This window comes from Corythoichthys intestinalis, chromosome 1 (genome assembly GCF_030265065.1).
Source record: "Corythoichthys intestinalis isolate RoL2023-P3 chromosome 1, ASM3026506v1, whole genome shotgun sequence".
In the NCBI taxonomy this organism is placed as follows: Eukaryota; Metazoa; Chordata; class Actinopteri; order Syngnathiformes; family Syngnathidae; genus Corythoichthys; species Corythoichthys intestinalis.
In genome coordinates this window covers 46,703,820-46,729,665 of record NC_080395.1, presented here as the reverse complement: position 1 = coordinate 46,729,665, position 25,846 = coordinate 46,703,820, and the positions used below count along the sequence as shown (strand labels likewise).

Here is a 25,846-nt window from a genome sequence, read left to right as displayed (position 1 = left end):
GTAATAATGTCATGAGGAAGGACAGGCAATTTCGGTACTCACATTTTATTGGCTAAATAGTACCAACATTGATACAGTGTAGGCCCCAATGTCAGACGGCCACTTCCTTTAAATACCTGCTAAACGCCACTATTATACGTCGGAAAAATGCAATTGTGTGGGTTTGTCTTCAATTTATTTAGCTTTAGATTCTTTTGCAGGGATGCACATGACAAAAGTGTTGTCTTTCCCTTTGAAAGAACTAGTAGCTCTTACCCAAGAAATCCCAGATGAAGACATTTTTAAAAAGTCGAGGGGATTTAAAACCATGCTGGAAAACCTGCTCCAGAGCCCAGACGAGACCAAACTCCCCGCACAGAAGAAGAGTCAAACTGCCTCTCTGTAAGTAGTAGAAACAACAGATAAGAAAATAATTCTTTCACAAATCCATAATATTTCTCCCCCACTCCACAATAGAAAGACTTCATGGCATCTTTGTAGGTCAGCCAATTCTCTTGGGATTTAAAACAGCTGTAACATTTAAACTTTAATATGTTTTTAACTATCTAAAAAAGACCACACAGTGGATCGCAGGGGGAGGATGTTGTCTCTTAACCTGAGCGATGAATAATAGAAGGATGTGATAGGGCCTGTCTAGACTACTGTCTCCCACCTCCTTTTCTGGTTTGTGGAAATGCTTGACGATGCCATTGATGGCTTCTCCCACTCCCTCCTGGATCTGACCTGTGTTTAACTCTGCCAGAAGAGGAAAAAAAGACACAATGTAGCACTCCACCAAATGCTCAGAAATATTTGCGTGTGTCCTGCATTTCTTACTTGGCTTGCTATTTGGCGAGATGGTAACAAATCTCCTCATCATTCCCGGCGACTGCTGCATTGGTGGCGTGCGACACGTCCGTTCATCATTCTCCGTGGTGGGCGTCATCAGCTCGCCGACAAGGATCCTCTCCAGGCTGCCGTCGTCCACACCCTTTCCTAGCCAGCGGCCGCACGGAAATCTGCCCAAAAAACATGCTTGTTTGTCAAGTGCTTTGGTCGAAGCAATGTGGAGCGGTGAGTTTTCCTGGAAAAAACTGTACTTACTTGTATGTGTGCCCCGTGATCTCATTGCGCACCATAACGCATTCCACTAACCACTTGGCGTAGAGACCCGTGTTATCATGACCCATTTGCACTGTAGTCAGCTTACCCAGGTTTTGACACTAGAACAGAAGCAATACTTCATAACAAACCATGTCACATGTAAAAATGAAATCTTGGCTGCTATTTGTGGTGATAGCAGTTTCTCTAAACATGAACTGTTTTTACATAGCTACACAGTAACTTTGGCATATTACCACATAAAACACTAACTATGGAAACACGTCAACAACATTCCCACTGATGGCGCTAGACCAGTACCAACCCTCCCATTCAAAATGGATTGTATGTCTACCACCTTCAATGGCAGTGAAACATGATCATTCAATGCCGGCCCAAATGGATTTGAACCACTTCATGTCTCTCACTAAAATTACAATTGAAATAAAATGTCTAAAGTCTTCAGTGAAGGATCGAGGATGACAAAAATTTACACCCATTCTGTTTTTTGAAAGTTAAAATGATTTTTTTAATTTAGAAAATAATACTACTAATAATTACATTTCCCTCCTCATTTTAAAATAAATGGTTTTACTGTTTATTTCTTTTAATGCAAATACATTGAATTAAAATAAAAATAAAAAAGTTTAATTAAATGAATAATATTTAATGTTACCCCACCCATAGACTTCATAGTGTATTGACGGCTCAGATCGGTCATGCATTGCGCCTCGCATTCGAGTAGGGGGCCGCCCACATCAAGAGGAGCTATTCACAAACACGCCTGCAGCAATCTAATGCCTGATTTCTGTTGAAAAAGTACGAAAGCTGTACTGCCTACAAAGAGGAAGGATTGTCTCAGGAGTGATTTATTCGAGGATTCAAGGTAATTATTATATTTTTAGTACCATGCATGCATTTTGAAACGTGAAAAAAAATCAATGGGAGAAATTAGCCGCTGCTGCATTGGCATCATCGTTCGCAATATTTCCGTAAAATAAATGCTAACTGCACGGTTTTTTTAAGCTTGTAACCAAGAATCCAGAAGGTTTTACGTCCATATCTATAAAGAATTTGGGGATTTAAGAATTTATTCACAAGAATTTTCACCGGAAAAGCTCTGTTTACATTAGGTGGCCACTAGCTACATTCACTAACAGACTAGCATCGTACTTCGACATATTTACTTAAAATAAATGCGAACTGCATGGTTTTTTTGCTCTTAACCAAGAATCGAGACTGTTTTACGTCCACCATATCTATAAAGAATTCGGGGATTTAAGCATTTATTCACAAGAATTTTCAACGAAAAAAGCTCTTTGTCTGTGATCCCACTCGGTCAGCTTTGACGGCCTCACCAACAATGCAGGCCCCCTATTGATTGGCCCAATGTACTGTCAATACATTATGAAGTCAATGCCCCACCCCTTTTTTAACTAAAAAATGTAAATTAATTTAAAAACTTGATGAGCTCTTAGAGGGCAGACCTGCCGATTGCCTAATAAACCAAATTTACTGGCGTCTGACTTTTGATCTCATGACCCCAAAGTGTAATCACTCTCCCATTTCATATAACAAACACATCCTACAACTTTGATAATAATAAACAGACAGGCATACATAACCTCCACATTCCATAGGTTTCACCTACTGACGGAAGTAATGAAAAACACAAGAGAATCTTTTTTATTAAGATACTCAGTCTTTAAACTATTCATCAACTAAAAAAGTTGTCAGTTCATTTGACAATCGATTAAATGTCAATTCATTCAACGTAGCAGTCCTATTTGGCAGACATAATGTCCTTCCAAAAGAAACCGTAATTATGATATGACCAGTGACAAAGATGAGTTTGACACCTATTAAAGCATCTTAAAAATGATTGAAATTTGTCTTTCCTGAAATTGTGTCATAACAAAAAACACTAAAAGACACAAACCTCAAAAGTAATCTCTTGAGTGTTTCTGGGGACCTGCAGAACGCCCGTCTCAGCCAGTTCACCTGACACACACACCCAAGGATTGGCCGTAAACATAGAGCCGCCCAACTTCTTACTGGGAACCACCAACACATGATAGGGAATCACTGAGAGGCAAAGGAGACATATGTCAGTCAGTTCAAACAGTATACCAAACCAAAAAGTTTATTAGTTGAGCTCACTGATAGTGGTGAAGACATTGGTGAAACAGAAGTAGTCCACCGCGTTGAATGAAAGAAGATGGTAGAGGAACTGCTCTTTTTCTTCATCACAGCGTAGGAAGGCATACCGCTTGTATAGTTTTCTACAATTAAGGATTAAGGGGAAAAAATGTTTAGAGCAGTAATTCTCAAAATGTGGTACTAGTGCCACTTGTGCTAAGTAAATGAGTAGCTGCCTTAGATCAGTTCAGATATATTTACTTTTAAGTTCAATGTATTTGCATTTTGTTAGACACTTATGTTCGTATTTTCTATTTTAACTTAGAAATAAGGTTAACATGTTTGCACTATTATGCTAAACATTTTGCTTCAAACATTGACTTTATGTCTGTGAAATTATTGTTTTCTTATATTTTGATTAAATTTTCATGATTTACAATTTTTACAACCGGGTAGCCTTGGTCTGCTACCCGGCCTATATTGCACCAGACCCTGCGGTTTCATCCTGCAGTTGGTGGGTCCACAGGACAACGAGCCCATGTATCGAGTTTGGGCTGTGCCCGGCCGGGCCCCATGGGCAAAAGCCCGACCACCAGGCGCTTGCACACGGGCCCAAACCCCAGGCCTGGCTCATGGGCGGAGTCCCAGTACTCCTCCGGCCGGGTACACTTACTCCTGTTGTTTCTATCCATCAGGAATTATATCTATCGTCTGGCCTGCCTTGGGATTCTCCCAGATGAGCTGGTGGAAGTGGAACGGGAAAGGGCTGTTTGGGCCTCTTTGCTGAGGCTGCTGCCAGGATTCAGATAAGTAGGAGACAATGATGACGATAAATTTTAATGTAAAATACAGGGTGTTCCAAAATGGTTGACCCCATTCTAAATGCCCGTATCTCGGAAACTACTTGATGGATCTTAATGAAACTAAATGCACTTTATGTTGAAGGTCATACGTTTTATTGGTTAAATTTAAAAAGAGAAGTACAAATATTTTCTTTGTGTCAATCGGAAACTATCAGTCAGAACGAACCAAATTCACGTGTGGAGTCCCTCAAGGGTCAATTCTTGGACCACTCTTATTTAACATCTATATGCTTCCGTTAGCTCAGATAATGGAACAGTATGACATCTCCTATCACGCCTCTGCAGATGACACACAACTGTACATTTCTGTGTCCCCACATGATTATAGTCCCTTAGTCTCCCTGAGTAAATATTTTCATCTAATCAATGAATGGATGTGCCAGAATTTTCTCCAGTTAAATGTGGAGAAGACAGAGGTGATCATTTTTGGGCCAAAAAAGTTAAGGTCAAAGATAAGCAGGCAACTTAGCACAATGTCACTTACAGCTACAAATCAAGTCAGAAACCTTGGCGTAATTATTGACTCAGACCTAAAATTTGATAGCCGTCTAAAGTCCGTCACTAAATCCGCTTATTACCACCTACAAAATATAACCAGAATTAAGGGGCTTCTGACTCAACAAGACATGGAAAAACTTATGCATGCATTCATTTTCAGCAGATTGGACTATTGCAACGGTATATTTACGGGTCTTGATAAAAAATCAGTCAGGAAGCTGCAGCTAGTACAGAATGCTGCAGCCAGAGTCCTCACGAATACAAGATAGCTGGACCACATTACACCGGTTTTGAAATCGCTACACTGGCTTCCAGTGAGTGAAAGGATAGACTATAAAATACTACTGCTCGTCTACAAAACACTTAATGGCTTTGGACCAAAATACATGCTTGACTTGTTAGATTCCCATGAGACATCTAGACCCCTAAGGTCGTCTGGAACGGGTCTTCTGCATATTCCAAGAACAAGAACCAAGCAGGGTGAGGCAGCATTTAGTTATTATGCTCCTCACCTTTGGAACAAGTTACCTGAACGTCTGAAGTATGCTCAAACCGTTAGCTCTTTTAAATCAGGGCTAAAAACGCTTTTGTTTAGCACTGCATATCCACTACTGGCTGTATATTTCAATCTACCTGCTTTCTATTCCTCTTGTGCTTATCTCCATTGCTGATTTCAATTATTATTAGTAGTAGTAGTTTTTGTTATATATTTTTTTATTTTTATTAATTTATTTTTATTCTATTTGTGATTAAATGCCATCTTTTGTCTTGGTTTTTACGTTGTATTGATTTAAATGTGATTTTTATGATCTTCATGTGATGTAAAGCACTTTGAATTGCCTTGTGTTGAATTGTGCTGTATAAATAAATTTGCCTTTGCATTATTTGTGAAGAAGGCACGCTGCACTGTCTTTGCTGACTGAGTCCGAGCATACTCTAACACGCAAAATGCCTTTTCTTTTTAAGTGAATGGCATTTCTACCGGTAATGTTTTTTTATACTCAGTCTTTATTCTTGGAAAACTCCAAACCAACACTCCCGTCTGTTGGTTGTTTCCCCCAAATGTATAGTCTGACTTTATAATTACAGTATATTCTGTTCTGTAAAACTTGGACTTTGGTTTTTAAAGTTGCATCTTATTATATTATAACATTAGGAGTACAATCGGTCTCATTTTTAACACTTGGGCCTACTGTATCTTTACATTTCGATGTCGGTCATTATAATAGTACTTGAAGAGCCTTTTCCGGTTTTACTCAGTCTCCAAAGCTAGAGAAGGAGTGGTTGAGAGCACTTCAAGTTTCCGTTACATAAGGATTTTAAAAAAGTTATATACATGGGTATCCTAAGATGGAGAATTATCAACATACTCAAAATTAGAAACATCCCATGTGAATTTTCCCCTGCTACCAAATAGGCCAACGCCAGCAATATTAATAGAAATCAACTTGAAAGTGATTAGTCAACTGCTACCAATCTATTTAAGCAGGTCACAACTTAGTAGGAAAGCGCAGGTCCTGGTCTGACAAGAGTTTAAAAGTTAGAGCATAAAGGACAAAGGCGGGAAAGTGAGGTCAGAAAGTCAGACAGAAACCCTCCTGACCCAGTTCACTACCCACCATATCTATTATGAAGTACTATGGAAGTGAATTATTTATGCAATGGCAGACTACGGTGTGATGTTTTGCTGTTTCTGAGAGTTGATTTATTATATATGAGTGGATCACATCTCAATTTTTTGTTAGCATCATATTCTTCCATAACCTCCAAGTAGGTTGAACTATATGACCTTTCAATAAATACTATTTAGGTGCTATAGTGTTGTATTTTTGCCCACTTTGTAAGCTCGTGATCGGACAGCAGCTGTTTCAGGTGTCTGGAGAGCAACTTCTTCTCCATGGAGAGGCGAACCCAAGCTCTGGCCTTGCCCACGTCGGTCTTGATCTCACTTATGTTTTGAATGTGTCTGAAAGCAAAAAAAAAAAAAAAAAAAAAAAAAAAAAAAAAAAACACGTCAGGTAAAAAGAAGCCTTGTACAAGTAGGAGAAATGCAAATATTTATGCCATACCTAATATATTCATGAAACCATTACAGTGCACACCCACATACTTGCGGTGCATCAATTTACTGATATCTGTTTTGGAAATCGTCCTTGCAACGCTTAAAAGAGACCCCTCTTTCGTGAGACTTTACCAGTCGACATTTGTGTGTGTCATTGCTGCAAGCCACTATCATGGCTCTTATGTCCAGACACATTCCCTTCCACTCCACCTGTGCCATAAGCTTGTCTGCTCTCCCTTGCCTTCTACAGCTCCCCCACCCCTCCCATGTCTCCGCCCTTTACAACTACAGCGTGTAACCCACTTTCTATGCACTACATCTCCATGGCAACTGATTCAACATATTTATATTACGCCCAAATATTACTGTAACCTATTAACTCACCTGCAGCACTAGGATATTTAAATATAATAAAATAAATATCAACTTTGTTATGACGATTGGAAATATAATGAAAAATCATGAAGTGATGCTTTACAATTGTTTTTGTATTGTGAGTTAAAGTATGCAAACAGTCTTGGTGTCAACACGGAGTTGGGGGTTTAGGGGGAGTGGCTTACTAGCAGCACATTTCTGTATGTGACCTGACTTAACCCGGCAGGCGTGTGTGGTAATTAGGCTGGAAGTAATGTACTGCTACACACACATAAATACACGCACACTTCTTTATGCAACAGAGATGCAGACGCCCCATGGCGACAGTTTTGCAGTCATAGTATGTGCAGGAAAACACGTGTGCGCATACATATACACAAGCGCGTTACGAGCTCATTGATCTTTGTGCCAAGTTAAACGCTTATTAGGGCACTCTTTTAATTAAATTGCTGCAATTGACTGTGCTAGATGTCCAATCCATTTTGACTAGGAGAGGTTGGCAACGCTCATTCCCTCACAGCAATGAATTAAAGTACAGCGTGTTCCAAAATGGTGATCCCGTTCTAAATGCCCATATCTCGGAAACTACTTGATGGATCTCGTGCCAAACTCGCTGAAATTTCTTGAAATGTTTTGTGTCAAGTCCTAATTTGTTTTGTAGTTGGTGCCTTCTTTGCAAAATTTGTGAAGACGGCACGATGCACTGTCTTCGGTGACTGAGTCCGAGCATACTCTAACACGCAAAATGCCCTTTTTTTTTTTTGCTGTTTTTTTTTTTTTGAAAGAACGGCATTACTTAACCTGAAAAGATAGAAATGCCAAACGTTACACACATAAACTTGAAACGTTTCTACACAAGCTGTGAAAATTAAAGGTAAATCCAATGAAAACTCAAAATTATTGGCTGACGAAATGGGGTCAAACATTTTGGAACACCCTGTACTATCAAATAAATCAATGAATCAATAAAATAACTTTCAAATGTTATTACCATTACAGTCTATTGTTGTTTTAATTCAGTTTTAATAATTCTATTGACATTTTTTTAATTTACAATTGCTTAATTTCACTTATAAAAATGCTTAATTAAAAAAAAAAAACTACAGAAGCAATCTGAGAGGAAAGCTCCGCCTAAGCAGCTGAAACATGAGTATTCACAGCCAGTTTTTCCTGTTTAAATGAATTGGACGTCTTTCATTAACAATAGCAATGTTAGTTAATAGTATGGAAACAAACAAATAAATCTACAGCAGGGGTGGGCAATTAATTCCACAAAGGGCTGCAGTGGGTGCGGGTTTTTGTTCATACCCATCATGAGGACAGCCTTTCACCAATCTGGTTTTTTACAAGTGCAATCAGTTGATTGCAGTCAGGTGCTCCTTGTTTCCACTGAAACCTCATTGGTTATACTGTGTGTGCTGAATCAGTTGGAACAAAGACCAGGACACACTGCGGCCCTCGAGGACCAGTTTGCCCACCCCTGATCTACAGTATCTTTGGGTGCCAAAAACAGAATGTATTTCTGTTTTTTATTCATTTTAATTGTATTAATTTTGTTTTGGGCTTTAGGTCTTTATGAGATCAAAGTGCTCTTTGGTGCAATTGTTTTGAAAGCTTTCAATTTGAGTTGAGTTGGTGATGAATTTTAAGTTTGCATGTAGATAACATTTTAGCACAAAGCCATGTCTTGTAGATAACATTTTAGCACAAAGCCATGTCTTGTCAATCAAACATTTTAATTCCAATACAAAAATGAGCCTCATCGTTGTTTTTTAAAAACTCTTTTCTTTCTCACCTCATGTCCTGGATGAGCGACACTTTAAGAGGAGGCATCGCAGACCCACCACCGTCTGATTTGCGTCTTTCAGTGTCATGAATAAAACCTGGGATACAAACAAAATGGTTATGTTTCAAGTCATTTTTGCTTTCACGTCAAGGAAATGTCAATATTTTCTCTACCTGGTGGTCCCAAACCAGCTGGGGTTGCACTTTTCTTTTCTTTACTCTCCTGGTAATGCAGCAGGTGGGACCAAAGAGCAGATTTACCCTGAAAATAGAAAACGGCTTTCAGCGTTGTGACTGAGTGCGAGGTAGGAGCCACCATGTTGTTTTCCTGACCTGTTTAACCTGTAGCCCGTGGCTCCAAATCCTCTCCAACAAGTCACACAGACTTGCAATCAGAGTGTTTTCTTCCACTCCAGTGATGCTGACCTCCACATGACCCAACTCGACGGCTTCTCGACCCATCTTCTCAACAAGCATACGTTTGGTCTGAAGGGGAAAAGCACATGCTAAGTACAGTGGTGCGAGGTCGATTTTTCAGGTAATTGAGTACGTATTTTTCTTATTTTAATTCCTACATTTGAAAAAAAGACTGTTTATAAAATCAATTAATAAGATCACTAAAGAGTGATATTCACAAACCTTGATTCGGCACTCTTTTAGCAACCCCTCCACAAACTTCCAGTTGGTCTGAGCGATGACTGAAGGTGACAGGTTGGACAGTTTGGGCTGTCTGATGGTTGTGCCTAAGTTCCGTGCTTCTTGGATGTATTTCTGTTCAGGGAGAAAAAATTTTTTCAACATCTAAAAACAAAACTGTGCCACAGAAGCCCAACATTTACAGTAACTGTAGTTATATATACCAAAGACATGTTGCTATGCCTTAAAATATTGACAAAAGAAATGTAGCTCAAAATTACGGATGTCACCAATCTGATCAAAGGATGCTAGAGGGATCACTGTACACGTAATATTTAAATGTAATTTGTTTGCAACCTTTTTTGTACGACACGACTGAATTGAAAAGATTTTTTTTCACTTTGTTGAAACCACTGCAGTAATAATAATGCTTTTATGCGGCAATAATGTTGAGATAGCAATATTTCCCAATTTGAACAAATCTTTTTTTTCCCCTCCTTCAGTGGATTGGATCACGACAGATCTTCAAAATCAAGTGACTCAGACTCACGTGCAAAAATGTGATCGAGTTTTGAATTTCTCTTAATGCAATACAGTTGTATTGTAAAGCCTTTTAACTACGAAAAGGAACAAAAATGACCTTAATTTGAGCCCCTATAAAATAACATTTTTTTTTCATATAGGCTTTAAACTTTAAACAAAAATTAGGACTCTACAGTACTGTGTGTTATCAACTCATTCACTGCCGTTGACAGTTGGAATGGCAGTCAGCCAAATGACAGTTGGAATGGCAGGCAGCCAATCTATCACCGTCAATGGCAGCCAAAGAGTTACAACAGGGGAAAGAAAAAAAAATCAGTAAAAAATGTGGGCAATTAGTGCCCACAATTAGTGGGATGGGAAGAGGAAAAGACCACATGCGGAGCTCAAGTCATGTGGTCTGAGCAGGAAGGCCTCCAAAAGACCTGCACATACCACATCCACAGTCACCGACTTTAGACAGGGCCTGAAGGACTGCAAGTGCCAGTAGTAGTCAAGAAACAGCAGGAGCTGGAGCTCCGGAAACAAACACTCGACATGCTGAGAGTGCGCAAGCATGAGTGCAAACAAAGAGAAATAGACAAAGTGACCAAAGCAGAAGATAATGATGCTCAACAAAAATATGAGAGTAAAGTAAAAGAATAAAAATGGCTCATACAGAAAGAACACAAAGCTAAGCAGCCAGTGCACATGAGAAGTAGAATAAACCAACCTCTCTCTGGTCATTATCTAAATAAAGGTGCTCTGCGTGCTGCTTCTGGCGGTCCCGCCTCCTCCATTGAGCAGGAGCGCTTCTCTTGGCCCATCTGGAACATCAAACAACGTGTCATAAACGGAGAGAGGCGTGAGAAGGGAAGCATCAGTAGAAGATGCAGGTGGTGCAAAACACTCACTTGTTGCTTGTGGGCCCCGAAGAGAGCACGTCAGACTGGAGTCTTGGGAAAAAACCTTGCTCGTAACGTCCCTGACCGATCTTCATGTCCAGGAGGTGGGGATGTAGGGCTGTGTGGTCAATCTTCATCACTCTCATTTCTATGGCTTTCTCTGTAAGTGAGAAAATGTGGTCATTATCATGACCGCAATTTTCAGACTATGAACCTCTACTTTTTCCCCCTCATTTTGAATCCTGCGGCTTATTTGTTCATTTATTTAGGTTAACAGGTAACACTTTCTTTGACAGCGTCATCATAACACTATCATAAGATCGTCATAATTATGACATGACACTGTCTTTGGCATTAATGAATGCTTATGAGCGATGTCATTAAGTGATTTTTTTTTTTTTTCACTGACTCCCTTTATGTTCAGGTTGGATCATTTACATCCATTCATTAGTGAGATAATTTGCCAGAAATGACACTAAGGCTACATTCATACGGTAGGTCTTATTGCAGGCATCCGATTTTTTTCATATTTTTCTGCATCGAGTGAGGCATTAACTTGACGGTCTGAAGTGGACCATTTCAAATCTGATCTGGGTCACTTTCGTATGTGGTTTAAATCCGATCTGGGCCACATTTTTCCAGAGTGTCGCGGTGGTCTGAACTGGCAAGTCTCCCAAATCGGAATTCATGCAGCAATTACGTCATCAAAGAGCGAGAGAGATGGCGCGCTACGGTAGTGGTGCAGCTGTCCGTTAGCACCTAGCTTGCCTTGAACACGGCTTTTGGGGAAGGGTCGGGCTTGGCAACAGTCATAAAAAAATAAGAATGGGTTGAGGATAAGCCTGGGAATGATCGGTTTTCTCTCTGCTCTATATGAGCAATATTTTCAAATTGCTTGCACGGCCAAAAGTCTGGGCAAGCTGCCCGTATGTGTGTGTGACATGCACGGACAGTGCGTGCATGCTATCGATCCACAGAAACTTTGAATATAAGCCTAAACGGGGATTATTTATGTCTGTTATTTGTGTCCTTTTTTTGGAAATCAAAATATGATCGCCCTGGAATGACGGATGACAGCCAGCGTTTGTAGTCATTTGTTTTGATGCTTCTGCGCATGCGGGTCTTCTTGCTCAGTGCGTGTCAGACTGCGAATTAGTGCGCATGCGTAATACCTGAACAGTCTCAGTGGACAAAGGCAGTCTGAACGGGCACGCCAAAAAAACAGATATGACAAAAAATCGGATTTGTGCATTAAGACCTGCAGTATGAACGTAGCCTAAATGACATCTGTCATAAACACTCATTAATGCTCATGACAGTATCATGTCATATTTATGATGTTCTTATGACACTGCTGTCAAATAAAGTGTTACCGGTTAATATGTTTTGGTGTAAATATCCCATAGTACAGTGAGCACAGCTGCGGTTTATAGTCCGGTGCAGCTTATCTATGAACAAATGCCGTTTTCGTGTCAGATTTAGTAGGTGGCGGCTTATAGTCAAGTGAGTCTTATAATCCGAAAATTCCAGTAGTTGCTTTCAAAAGGCATGCAAAAGTCCAGGAATTGTTTATAAAAAAATAATAATAAAAAAAAAAAGGGGGGGGACTCTCCATGGGAATTTAATGGACTTTTGGCCTTAAAGGGATAGACAACACCTTTGTAATGTGGATTCTAGCGGAAGGAATCTCACTTAATAAATACATTAAAACATTTTTAAAAACCTATAAATTTCTGTTTTATGATGTGGAATAGTGCGCAAAAAGGTCAATAAAAGCCAGTATTTCCAGGAATGGCCACACTTATGTGTGGCCAGATATTTTATCAAAGCGGTACTATTTAAGGGTTTAAGTGCCATTGTGGAGGCTAGAGTTTGAGTCCCACTTATGTGCTAAATCTGTCATGCGAATGAACCGTTTTGCTGTGACGACAACTGAGTGGAATGTCGAAATGAATGGATGAATATGAACGTACTTCCTTGTGACGTCATTAATACCCATTCTAACATGCAGCTGTGCACAAGAGTAAAGTCTATCAGTATGTACGTATATTTGATTTTTATATATAAAACATTATATTTATATAACAGAGCTCTATTATGCAATTTGCATAATACTTTGAGCAACCGTCTGTCACATACAGGTCTTTTATACTTGGTGTTATCTGTCCCTATAAAGTCAAATTGTAATGGTGACCATTAATAGTGAAAATTAAAAAAAAGTTACAAAAAAAAAAAAAAGTTTGATCACCGTCCAGTATTATGTGAAACCAAGACTTTCAGAAAAGCTTGTCAAACTTACCCGCTTCTTCAATGTTTGTACACTTCTGGTACATGGAGGTACGCAGGGTGGGTGTGCGGACATTCAGCATGCGGACCTTATCGACACGGGTGTCAAACACCCTTAATGTGTGCTCCTTCTCTTCATCGTCATGGCAAAGGATCTTGCTGTCGATGAAGGAGGCAAACATTTGTGTTTCCAGGAAACGAGAAAGAAAAGGTAGGTAGGGCTCTGGCTGGTCGGACAGGAACGAAGCCTGCACACAGGCACAAATATTACACACATTTAAAATAAATTCACAGTCCAATTATTATCCGACACCCCCCGAAAAATAGCGACATCTCACCTTGTCAAAGTTCTGCATCTGGTCTCGATTGGTGAACCAGGACTCCTTGTCTTGGCTTGGCTGAATCACAAACACCTCGTAGTCGGCGAACATCTGAGTGAAGCGGTTGGCAAAGACTTCACGCACGTGAATGTTGAGCTGGTGCATCTTCAGCTCCTCTTCATCGCAATGAAATCGCGAGTCCTTATTACCGCCGGCGTCCTCTCGAACCTCCAGCTGATGTGCACAAAAAACTTAATGATTTCTACTAAATTATAACAAACAACAGGTAATATTTAGAAGGCTTTGCATGAATAACAAAATTCATTTCAACAGTAGAAATCTGAAATTAAAAAAAAAAAAAAAAAAAATTGTACAACCTGCTCCAATCACTGAATGATTGATATCTCCTATACTTGTAATTCATTTGTCTTGTATGTGGCTTTTCCATATCACACTTTAATGTTATTCCAATAAACTATTTGATATATACTTGTTACATTGAAAACTACAGTAAATGCACATCATGTAAACCTCAATCGTTTCATCTGGTCCAACGTGTAAACAATGTAGTGTAAAGGGCTCCCTCTTGTGCTTAACAGTGGTTACTACAGTATGTATTTGTTCATAATATCAAGTTTATAGTACTGTAGAATTTGTAGATACTGCATTTAAAAACGTAGAAACATATGTTATAGTGAAAATTCACGTTTCAGTGCCATTGATCGCTACTGATGTCCAATCGATTTTGACTGGGAAGCTTGCCAGCAATCATTCGCTGCGAGCCCTTCTTAGTCGAAATTGATAGGAAGTCAATGGCCATCACTGGCAGCAATAGAGTGAAGTATAATTGAGGAATGGGAATTCATATCTAATCACAGGCTACCCTACACTACCAAGTTTGTAAAGTAAAATTGTGTATTATTTTGTGTCATTTGATTCCCTCACCTTCTCCAAACTGACCCCTGTCCTCTTGACCAGAGCCTGCAGTCTGGCAATGGTTACATTCTCTCTCAGCAGGTAGGAGTTGAGAGGCGAGGAGAGGTTACCGTTGCGTTTGTCGGAAACGGCATCGACCGATCGCAAGGCTCTGTGCTTGGCCTGGAAGTCGCTCAAGTGGATGTTTCCTTCCGGCGACACTCCAAAGGACACAAGGACCTCTGAGATCTCTTGTATGAACTCCAGTTTGTTAGGAAACTGTGGCAACTCTTCCGGGAGCTCTATGAAGTGGTTGTCAATGTCCACAAAACATAAGTTGGCCTGGGGACACAGGGACACAAGACACAATAAATGTGACAGAAATGCTTTCACGGGAGCAGTTATGCAGGGTAAGAAAATATGAACTGAATGCAAGTGTAAATTACTCTCGTGTGTTATAAAATTAAGAGGACAATAGATCAGGACACAATGCTTCGAGTATGAAGTCACCTCGAAATACCCCTGTGCACTCAAAGTATCATGCACACTTTAAAATGAAAGCCCAAAGGCTAAAACATCTGGAGGAACTTTTTAAGAGCTCAACATGCAGGAAGTCCAATGATGAAACCTTCATGCCAGTGCTAGTACAGCAAAAGCCTGTACTGTGATGTTAAAACATAACTTGAACATTAACTATGCCGTTATTAAAGGTTTTATGATAATAATGTTTCCTTTTTTTTTTTATGGTACTAAATCCTGGCCTCAGTAAGAAATGCCATTTAAGCGTCTATTCAGTGTCCAGCTAAAGGTCCTGTAAACTTACTTTCATGCTTCGTTCCATGAAGTACTGTATTTGTAAAGATATGTGCTGAAAATGTCCAAACACTGACAGCAATTTAGTGCTGAAATTCTAAGTTATAGCAATAAACTCTTTTTCACCTCCTCAGCCGCCAGGATTTTTTAGATGAACCTAAACACTCACGGCAGTAGAAACCCAGGTTTTGTACCTGCCACTCTCACAATACTGTATACCTATCATCAGTGGTTTTTTGGAGCAATTGCAACTTCCTCAATCACAACAACTTGGCCATCAAGCTATGCCTGCAAGTTACCACCCCCACAATACATCTTCTCTTGGGTGTTGATGTTTTAAGTTATTTGGGCTCTGTGTAATAACGCACTGTGAGCGAGGAAGCACGTAGGAGGGAAAAAAAATTACAAATTGAGCTCGGCCTGGAAGCTTCTAAGGCAGCGCGGGATCATGCAGCCGTGGCCGACACTAAATGTGTCACGATTGGCTATAATTTCATCAAGGAACTGCAGAATTTTGACAGAGGTTCGGTTGAAGGTGCCTTGCTGCCAAACAGTTGTGAGTTACCTATGTGTTATTATAGAAAGGGCAAATTTAACAACCTGTATATAACACAATTTATAAGAAAACTATGCCCTCGAGCACACTCTCGCGAAGCCTTGCAGACATGGAGGCGGGAGTGAGACGTGCTGAAAACGTGACAAAGATAGATCCTTCTAACCAAGCATGTGCTTACAAAACCTCGTTGGCATAGAAGTTGACTTGTATTAGCATATGAATCAAGCTAAACAAAGTAGCATCCACTTTACACTTCACTATAATCAGATAATAGTTGATTGACATTTGGGAATTGGGTGAGGCGTGGTTTGAGCAATTAGTAGCCGTACCTACAATTCCTGACACCTAACAGGCCAGCCTTCTTTTTTCTAATTTTCAAGCCTTATTATACAGTGCCTTGCAAAAGTATTCGGCCCCCTTGAACCTTGCAACCTTTCGCCACATTTCAGGCTTCAAACATAAAGATATCAAATTTTAATTTTTGTCAAGAATCAACAACAAGTGGGACACAATCGTGAAGTGGAACAAAATTTATTGGATAATTTCAACTTTTTTAACAAATAAAAAACTGAAAAGTGGGGCGTGCAATACTATTCGGCCCCCTTGCGTTAATACTTTGTAGCGCCACCTTTTGCTCCAATTACAGCTGCAAGTCGCTTGGGGTATGTTTCTATCAGTTTTGCACATCGAGAGACTGACATTCTTGCCCATTCTTCCTTGCAAAACAGCTCGAGCTCAGTGAGGTTGGATGGAGAGTGTTTGTGAACAGCAGTCTTCAGCTCTTTCCACAGATTCTCGATTGGATTCAGGTCTGGACTTTGACTTGGCCATTCTAACACCTGGATACGTTTATTTTTGAACCATTCCATTGTAGATTTGGCTTTATGTTTTGGATCATTGTCCTGTTGGAAGATAAATCTCCGTCCCAGTCTCAGGTCTTGCGCAGATACCAACAGGTTTTCTTCCAGAATGTTCCTGTATTTGGCTGCATCCATCTTCCCCTCACTTTTAACCATCTTCCCTGTCCCTGCTGAAGAAAAGCAGGCCCAAACCATGATGCTGCCACCACCATGTTTGACAGTGGGGATGGTGTGTTCAGGGTGATGAGCTGTGTTGCTTTTACGCCAAACATATCGTTTTGCATTGTGGCCAAAAAGTTCAATTTTGGTTTCATCTGACCAGAGCACCTTCTTCCACATGTTTGGTGTGTCTCCCAGGTGGCTTGTGGCAAACTTTAAACGATACTTTTTATGGATATCTTTGAGAAATGGCTTTCTTCTTGCCACTCTTCCATAAAGGCCAGATTTGTGCAGTGTACGACTGATTGTTGTCCTATGGACAGACTCTCCCACCTCAGCTGTAGATCTCTGCAGTTCATCCAGAGTGATCATGGGCCTCTTGGCTGCATCTCTGATCAGTTTTCTCCTTGTTTGAGAAGAAAGTTTGGAAGGACGGCCGGGTCTTGGTAGATTTGCAGTGGACTGATGCTCCTTCCATTTCAATATGATGGCTTGCACAGTGCTCCTTGAGATGTTTAAAGCTTGGGAAATCTTTTTGTATCCAAATCCGGCTTTAAACTTCTCCACAACAGTATCTCGGAACTGCCTGGTGTGTTCCTTGGTTTTCATAATGCTCTCTGCACTTTAAACAGAACCCTGAGACTATCACAGAGCAGGTGCATTTATACGGAGACTTGATTACACACAGGTGGATTCTATTTATCGTCATCGGTCATTTAGGACAACATTGGATCATTCAGAGATCCTCACTGAACTTCTGGAGTGAGTTTGCTGCACTGAAAGTAAAGGGGCCGAATAATATTGCACGCCCCACTTTTCAGTTTTTTATTTGTTAAAAAAGTTTAAATTATCCAATAAATGTTGTTCCACTTCACGATTGTGTCCCACTTGTTGTTGAGTCTTGACAAAAAAATTAAATTTCATATCTTTATGTTTGAAGCCTGAAATGTGGCGAAAGGTTGCAAGATTCAAGGGGGCCGAATACTTTTGCAAGGCACTGTATATACTCAAGTATTTTGCTATTTTTTATTTTAAATTTGGTAGGTGTATTAACAAATTATGTGTGTATTGGTGATGACATATTTTACAGGACTTTTAAGGTCTAATAATCTGGATTGCTAGAACACTGATTGCACAAACAGTTTTCCATAGCTACCGTATACCCTACTGAATATGTACTGGCACATTTCATCATGAAACAACTCGCCTTTGATTATTTTATTCAAGTTTGGCTTCTGATTTGATTTTATTTGCAGGGCAGAAGTCCTGCTTCAAGTCCAAAGCAGAGACATGAAATTTCGGCAATAGTACATGTTCTTTTCAACAAACAAAAATATTATCCTCTTAATGTTGTATTCCTGCACTTCTTTCATGCAGACAGTTAAAACTGAGAACATAGCATTTCACACCATGCTAGGATAAAATGCGTAGGACAAAATGTTACATCTGGTCTACGGGAGTACTTCGTCACAGAGCCAAAGTGAAGGCTGTGCGTAAGGACAGCCGGAACGAGTAGACACTGATGCAGTCATATAACACGTCACACGCGTGTGACCACTCCTACCCCATGCAGAGCTGATACAAGCACGCTTTGCGTGGTTCAGTCCAAACGAGTGCGATAATGTAATAATGAGGTGTGAGATTGTGTACCTCCTGTGGCAACTCTAGCTTGGTGCGGTCATCCTGCCCATTGGAATGCAGGCCCATGAGATACGGTACTGGGGCATCGAGGAAGTGGAGAAGGGAGGCAGGCAGAATGGGAACATACACATGCTGCCACTGGTAAGGGAACATTAAGGCGGTGATGCTCTCTGCTACCGTCATTAGCCTCTGGTAATCTGTTCAACGCAGAGAAAACAGATAAGTGAGAAACATTTATATTTGTGAGACTAATGTAGTACACAAGTGAAAATTGTTCAACATCAAGGGTAGCATTTGAAGAATTTTAATAGGGTTTTCCCTGACTAAGACAACAAAAACCCATCGATTAAAATGTCAAACAATGCCTTCTCAGTAGAGGAAATAAAGTCAATTGTGTTTTATTGATTCACCATGAAAAGACAGAGGTCATGCGCTGAATTAGTTCTCTTTTGTTGAGCAGAAAGCCCTTTCAGTGTCCTTGGGAGATCCCAGTAACAGAAGTGTGACAGCCAAAATCAGCTGACCCTCTAGCTCACGACAAATTCCCTTTTTGTGACTTCACACATCAGCACTGCCTCATATTCCGGCTTTCACTCCTGTCAAGTGGCCCACATATAAATATGCGTCTGCTCCTCCTCATTGACATTCCTGCTCTGTCCTGTTGACAGCTACTATGCAGTGCTGCCTTTCCTCTTATGGTGACCAAATAAATAACCCCCTTCATTTGGTCATGTGCTGGTCCACAAGACAAGACTGCTACTTCTAAACCAGACTCCGCTCTCAGGAAGGACACGGGAATACTAACATGACCTGCTTTGACAAGGTCATAGATAATAAGAACCTCACCTATGTTGACAATGTGCTAAATATTTGTACAAAACCTTATTTTCAAGACATTCTTTTTGCACAAAATGAGCTGTTAAAACAAATTGACAAAACTTATGTTTTTTAACTGACCTTTTAACTGTTAAAATCTTACAAACAACACACTATGACAAAGCACAGTGCTTCTTCGTTTCCCCTGTAGTGAAAGTTTCGTTGCGTTTACTTGAGCACGCAACTTCCCCTTTATATTTTTCGATGTGTCAACCTGGAAATTTTCTGAGTGGGCATTCTTTCAGGGATGTCCTGATTACATTTTGGTGACAGCCCACACAGTAACATCGTAGAAATCTTTGTAGTAAACAGACACCTTTATCTTATAGAAAAAAAAAAACATTTAATCTCATCTGATTTGAATGTGACCGAAACTTTGAGGTGTGAGGTTTTGACGCATCGTAGGGGCTTATACTGTATCTCACTAAAATGTCATTCGTTGTGGGTGTAATTAAGTGGCTGAAAGATAAAGAAAGTATTACTCATCTGCAGAAGAATTAAGAAGTTTAGGTGCCATTTGATTTTGCAAATGACAGATTTTTAACACTGCAGAGGTTTGCGCTCTTTGGGTGCTTGTTACGTTTGATACTGCTCTACAATACACCCTATTGTACAGTGCATAGGGCACTCATTAAACTCACTGGCTGCCATTGATGGCGACAAATGTCCAATCCATTCTGACTGGGAGGGTTGCCACCGATCATTTAAAAAAAAAAAAAAAATTGGGGTGGGCACGATTATGATAAATTGTATTATGTGTTGAAGCAATGTGCCACCCAAAAAGCCCATCAAACAGGGATAGAGCAAACTTTTTGCCAGGTGAAAACGTCACAGATTGCAGACAGACATTGAATAAACGCTGATTTTCCATCAAAATCATCAGTATGGTTGACATCGAAATTTTCGACGATAAACAATGTTGAAACAACGTTGTTCTATGGTATGTCAAGCGATAGTTGGGTTAACATTGTTTTATAGTTGATGAACTAATGTTGACAAATAGCTGATTTATGATTGACCGGGAAATATGATTGAAAAGTCATTGAATTATAGATGAGCGGGAGTTTTGGTCGAAAACATAACCTTGATTCAGCGTTGTTCCAATATTATTAATAATCGCAATGACGTTTAGGTTTTGTAAGGATTTCAAAGTTGAAACAACATTAATTGAAGGTGCAAAAGTGACGTTGATTCAAAGATATAAGATTGACAGTGGAATGTTGATCCAGCATCTTTTCAACATCTGTCTGCTATCTGGGTTTACACCGTTGTTCCAATTTTATTCAGCGAGCAAGGGAATAAAATGCCTACAAAAACGGCAAAGCCTAAGCCATCAAATGCTGACGGCCTCACATTTGTCTGTATGAAACCTGAAACGAAATGGAAAAAGGAAGTGTTTAGTGCTTTTGGGACACCCTATATTGATCCTTCTCAGTGTTTCCCTGTCACTCTCTTGCTGCTCTAAAAAAAACAGAAGCAGGCAAAAACGTGATTAACTGCAGCATGGCACAATGCTTGACTCGTGACTTACACAGAATGATGCACCTCCTGATAGATTGGGTAAATAGATCATGGGAAAGATGCTGACCACAACTTTTAACCAATTACGAATCCTTTTGTCATTTAAAACCCTTGTCAGCACCTCCTTGTTGTAAAGCATCAATTTCATGAGTGTGTATGTGCATTTGTATTTGTGTTTATGAGTAGCATTTCCTCCAAACAATCCCTTAGTTCTTCCCCGTGGAGTACTGCCAGTCGACACCCTTCAGCACATTCTGCAGTTCTCTCAAGGGAGTGAGGGCATGATGTCACATCCAACCAATGATAATCATCCTGCATCCTGGCTATCCTCCCTGTCTAGAGGTTGCCTAGCAACACCACGGCATTCCCCTTTAAGAGCTTCTCACCCAGCTCATGGTTTTATAAAGCATTTGCCCTCCTCTTACCATTGTATTTGATCCAAACACCACTTCACATCTAGCGCACTTTCTAAAGGCCTACTTTTCTCAGCAAATAATTTACTCCCGCATGAGAAACTACCCATCACATGATTAAGAGATCAAAATTTTACCCAAATGATTGTTCAACACATACAAGCAGCATCATCATATTGTTTGTAAAAACCTAGGGATAAAAATGAGCGAGAGTCTCTGTATTATTCAGCCTTGTACTCAAACTGCATTACTTTAATGGACACTTAGTAGGTTATGTAACCTTCTGGAAAAATAGTGCTAACACACATTAAAGATTTGCCAGAGCCTCAGGTCAATTTCATTCAGACAGTAAAACGTTATATCACTGGGAAAAAAAAAATCAACCACATTGTTAAAATGGTAATATAACTCAATTTAAATTTCTGAGAGCATTTACTTTTCACCAGTACTTCCTTTTATGTTGTTCAGGCTATTTAAATCTACGTTTGTCCTGGTATCCCATGGTCACTGTGTGCAATTAACATAAAAGTCTATACCAAAAGGATAAAAGGAAATCCACAAAAAGAATAAAAGGAAATCCACAAAAAAAATCTCAATGTCAGCTCCTTACTTTTCAAGGATGACTTCACATTACTTGTTATTAACTACTCCAATTACTCATGAACAGATTTTATTAAGCTGAGGTCCGAGTGCATTACATGGTTAAGATACAACGTTGTTAAGTGACTCTTTCTGGTAATTTAATAAAAAATTAACCCCAGATTGGACTGGCGTCCACCACCGAAAATGGATTGGATGTCTAGTGCAGTTAATAGCAACCAATGAATTCAATTTAATAGCTTTTCTCAAATAGATACAGTTTTATCTCGATGTACCATTTCGACATCCGACGTAAAATTTGACTCGTCATTTGTGTCGACATATGACGACATGCTCGAAATACGACGATTTATGACAGCGTTGCAAGTTGTTTTCCCGCAAGACGGACGCATAGAGATTTTCTTGTGAGAGGAATCAACATTAGTGCCAAGAAGGTTAGTGTTGCATAGTGTAGAAGGTGGAAAAAAGGTAAAAGGTGACGCTTACCATTGAAATTAAGAAGGAAATGATAGAAAAATATGAGTGTGATATGCGTGTGAGTGAACTGGTTAGACAACGCGGCTCACCGCTACACCTCCCCTACCTACACACCCGCTGTCTCCTCCCTCCGACCTCCATTAGACGGTAAGTTAAGGTGACAATAAAACCGCTTTTGTTATTCATTTTTTTCATAATTTATTTGTTTTGCATGTGTCTTATTTAATGCATTTTTTAAATTATATAGAACAAGGATCACTGTATCCAAATTAACCCGCCGTCTCCTCCCACCTCTGTTCGCCAGTCTCTATATGTTAATGTGACAAAAACTTTTTTTTTTTTTTTTAATTCCATTATTATTACTATTCTGATTTGTATTTTTAATTTATTTGTTTTGCTATATGTAATTTCTATTAGTTATTGTACCTGCAGTGTTTATTAAGGATTTAGCGCAGGTTTTTGGGATTTGGAACAAATTAATTGAGTTACAATGTATTCTTATTATTCTTATTACAAACCAGGTCCTGGAACAAATTAAATTTGTAAGTAGATGTACCACTGTACTTGTAAAATGGCAAAATAAAGAAAAAAACTTCACAACTCCAGGGCTTCATCATATGAAATTTATGAAATTTTGAGACTTTTTAAAGACCACTTCGAAATTTGAACAGATTTTAATGCCATTTTGTGGCGACAGCTTAATGTACGTCAATAAAATTTTAATTGTATAATCGGGATGGAGTGGGTGGAGGTTTTTCTTAGCTGCTTGGACATTTCTGAGACAATTTCACGCACTGCGATGCAATTACAATTTAAGAAATGTAAGACCTAACTGATGAAATGCAATGCCTTCTTAAGTAACTATAAAAATGTGTACATTTATGATTGTTAAGACACTGCGGGAACCCTGTATAAGACCGTTTATTGTTGCAGTTCTAATTTGCAATAGGATTAGATTTATTGTCTGAATGAAACTGACCTGTATTCTATCCATGCTATTCTAATACAGTGGTGCCTAGAGACATAAGTGACCTGTTTGGTGAGTTTGGGGGAATTTCTAGCTGGGCTATTATAAGAGATCTCATTAGATTGTACAGGATGTGCTTTGTGTGTGCCGAGGACATAACACTAACAATAAAACTTACTAAAAAAAAGGTTCACTCTGAGAAAGCAGCATTCTGCCTAAGCAGCCACATTCAAAGCATCGCCAGATTTGGTGGCATGGGCACTCACTTCCCTCATACTCCAAAATGTGATGACTCTCATAATATCACCTACCCAGCAAATTAGAATGAAATAGGCTAATACATTATCAAGTTATCACGAAATTCCTTTTCTGACCCCTGTGATCTTTGACCTTTTAACCCTAAAAATTTATCACCGCTTTGGTTTCATATTACAAAGATATCCTGCAAGTTCTAAAATCCCTTTATTTGTTCTAGGGTTATCTTAAACACGGACATTCAGACAGACATACTTAACCAAATGTACAAACTCCGCCTTCCGCAGGTTTCACCTACTTGTGGAGGTAAAGAAACACTCAACGCAAGCTTGAGTGAGTGCACATGCAGCAGGTGGGCTACTTACGCTGTGAGTAGAGCAGTATCTGCATCTCGAGCAGGGCGCATGTGAACAACTGAAGTACGTTCTCAACCCCCAGTAGGTTAAACATTTCACCAATGGCAAAGTCAAAGAGCGGAAGTTCCGATGTGCTCGGCCTCTGGCAAACCACGGGACCGTAGACGCCTGAGAACTTTAGGGATCGCCCAGAAGGCGGCAGGGGCACCTCATAGAGGATGTTGAAGACATAGCTTTCCAGCGGGAGGGGCGGGGGATGCGGCGAGGTGACTGCCTGGTAAAGCTGCTCCAGCACCTTCCGGCAGGCTTGGGCAAAGGCCATGGGTGTGATCAAGCAGATGCACTTTGACACATACAGCGTATCTCGGCTGATGTCATATGAGTTGAAACGTTGCAGACGGGAGATGGCAGGGGCGGCATGGAGGATGGGCCGAGGTTGACCATGTGGGTGGTGGTGGAGCCTCGTCTCCTCGGGTCCGCGAGGAGAGGTGGGCGTATGCAAAATGTCGTACTGCTCCGCATTGTGCATGTGATAAAGAGTCTGCATGGCGCTGCAGATCTGTTTACTGGTCACCTCCTCGAAGAAGGTGAGAGCAAATCCATATGTCCGAGAGCCGTCCTCTCTGGTGATGATGAATGAGTGGAAGTGCGGCTCCCGGGAGTCCACCTGCGTCCTGAAGGCCAAACCTTTCGGCATACAGAGCTGTAAAAGGATGGAGAAACAATCTGAGCATCATTACATTGTCAGATTAGTTGTGAACAGTTAGGAAAAAACATGCAAAGACCTTTTGAAATAAATACTGTACCTTATTTTATACGTGATACTTTTTTCATAATTTGGCTGGAACTTATATTCAGGTGCGAAATATACAGGTAGTCCCTGGGTTACGATGTACCCGATTTACGTGATTTTGACTTTGGACTCTTGTTTTTTTTTTTTTTTTTTTTTTTTTTTTTTTTTTTTTTAATTACGTTCACTTTTGGTTTGTGATGCACGCTTTTATCTTGGTGCAGGAAGCATAGAGCAGTTAGTACTAATGGCACGCGAGTAAGAGCGCATGTGCACACGAAGAAGAACGTATTTGCGCACACAAAGAAGTGTGCACACGCACACACAAGGAAGAGTGGCGCAGCCGAAAAAGAGAGATTGGGGGGGGGGGCAGATTCCAGCTGCAAGCGTGCGCGCACATTTGTTTCTTCTGACGCATCCACAGAGGCAACGCATACTGTATATATAATACCTTTTGTACGGTTTATTGTGGGTTTTCAATTGTGGTCGAATACTTGGGGCGAGTTTATGTGATTGGTTTTGATAATGTACGGACGCTAACTGATACTCACTAATCATTTGTGTGGATTGTTATTGCTGCATCAGCCATTAGTTATAAACGCAAATTTGAATTGCTGCTATTGAAAATGAAACTGATTTAATTTCATTTTTTATTTTAGTTTCATTCTTCAAGTGTTGATGTCATGAACAGCTGAATAAAGTCAGCAAACCACAGACGTCTGACCGTCGTTTCGGAGCTTAGCTTGCTGTCTAGCTAAGACTCCCAACATCTTAGCGAGGACAGTACAATGACGTATAATACATGTTTGGATCGTTATTTTGAGATTTGCGGGGTAATTAGAGGTACTTAAAGGGTTCATTTTGATCGACGCCGGAATTCGGGTTACATCGCAAGCATAGGAACGGAACTGGTTCATAACCCGGGGGCGACATGTATAGTTTTTTGTTTTTTTTTCACACTGACAGCGATAAGAAGGGAACTTTAACCATGCCCTTTACTTCCAGAGTTGGCGGGGTTGTTCAGAAATGATTATGAAAATAAAGACTATGATAGATGGGTATCTTTTTGTGAATAATGTGAATACCTAACATTGACAAATGCCTATTTAGAATGTTTCTCTCCATTATATTGTATTTTACTCTAATGTGCAATGTTAGTTCTTGGTCATTGATTAAATA

The 25,846-nt window shown here is 40.0% G+C and overlaps 1 protein-coding gene across 3 annotated transcripts in view; it reads right to left on the bottom strand.

The window, feature by feature from the left end:
- The window catches only part of dennd5a (DENN/MADD domain containing 5A), a 52,340-nt gene that overhangs the window by 5,456 nt on the left and 21,038 nt on the right, over window positions 1-25,846 (bottom strand). For 2 of the 3 annotated variants that reach the window (XM_057834476.1, XM_057834483.1), the window contains 18 exons: window positions 23,887-24,580; window positions 18,422-18,609; window positions 14,414-14,725; window positions 13,487-13,702; window positions 13,162-13,396; window positions 10,872-11,022; window positions 10,691-10,784; window positions 9,442-9,573; window positions 9,136-9,288; window positions 8,977-9,064; window positions 8,813-8,900; window positions 6,418-6,546; window positions 3,241-3,362; window positions 3,020-3,165; window positions 1,084-1,202; window positions 817-998; window positions 653-735; window positions 256-379 (listed from right to left, as the gene is read on the bottom strand). In XM_057834476.1, the coding sequence (XP_057690459.1) occupies window positions 256-379; window positions 653-735; window positions 817-998; window positions 1,084-1,202; window positions 3,020-3,165; window positions 3,241-3,362; window positions 6,418-6,546; window positions 8,813-8,900; window positions 8,977-9,064; window positions 9,136-9,288; window positions 9,442-9,573; window positions 10,691-10,784; window positions 10,872-11,022; window positions 13,162-13,396; window positions 13,487-13,702; window positions 14,414-14,725; window positions 18,422-18,609; window positions 23,887-24,580 (3,256 nt within the window). Of the gene's footprint in view, window positions 1-255; window positions 380-652; window positions 736-816; window positions 999-1,083; window positions 1,203-3,019; window positions 3,166-3,240; window positions 3,363-6,417; window positions 6,547-8,812; window positions 8,901-8,976; window positions 9,065-9,135; window positions 9,289-9,441; window positions 9,574-10,413; window positions 10,519-10,690; window positions 10,785-10,871; window positions 11,023-13,161; window positions 13,397-13,486; window positions 13,703-14,413; window positions 14,726-18,421; window positions 18,610-23,886; window positions 24,581-25,846 lie in introns of all 3 variants that reach the window. The other variant, XM_057834491.1, reaches the window with a different exon arrangement.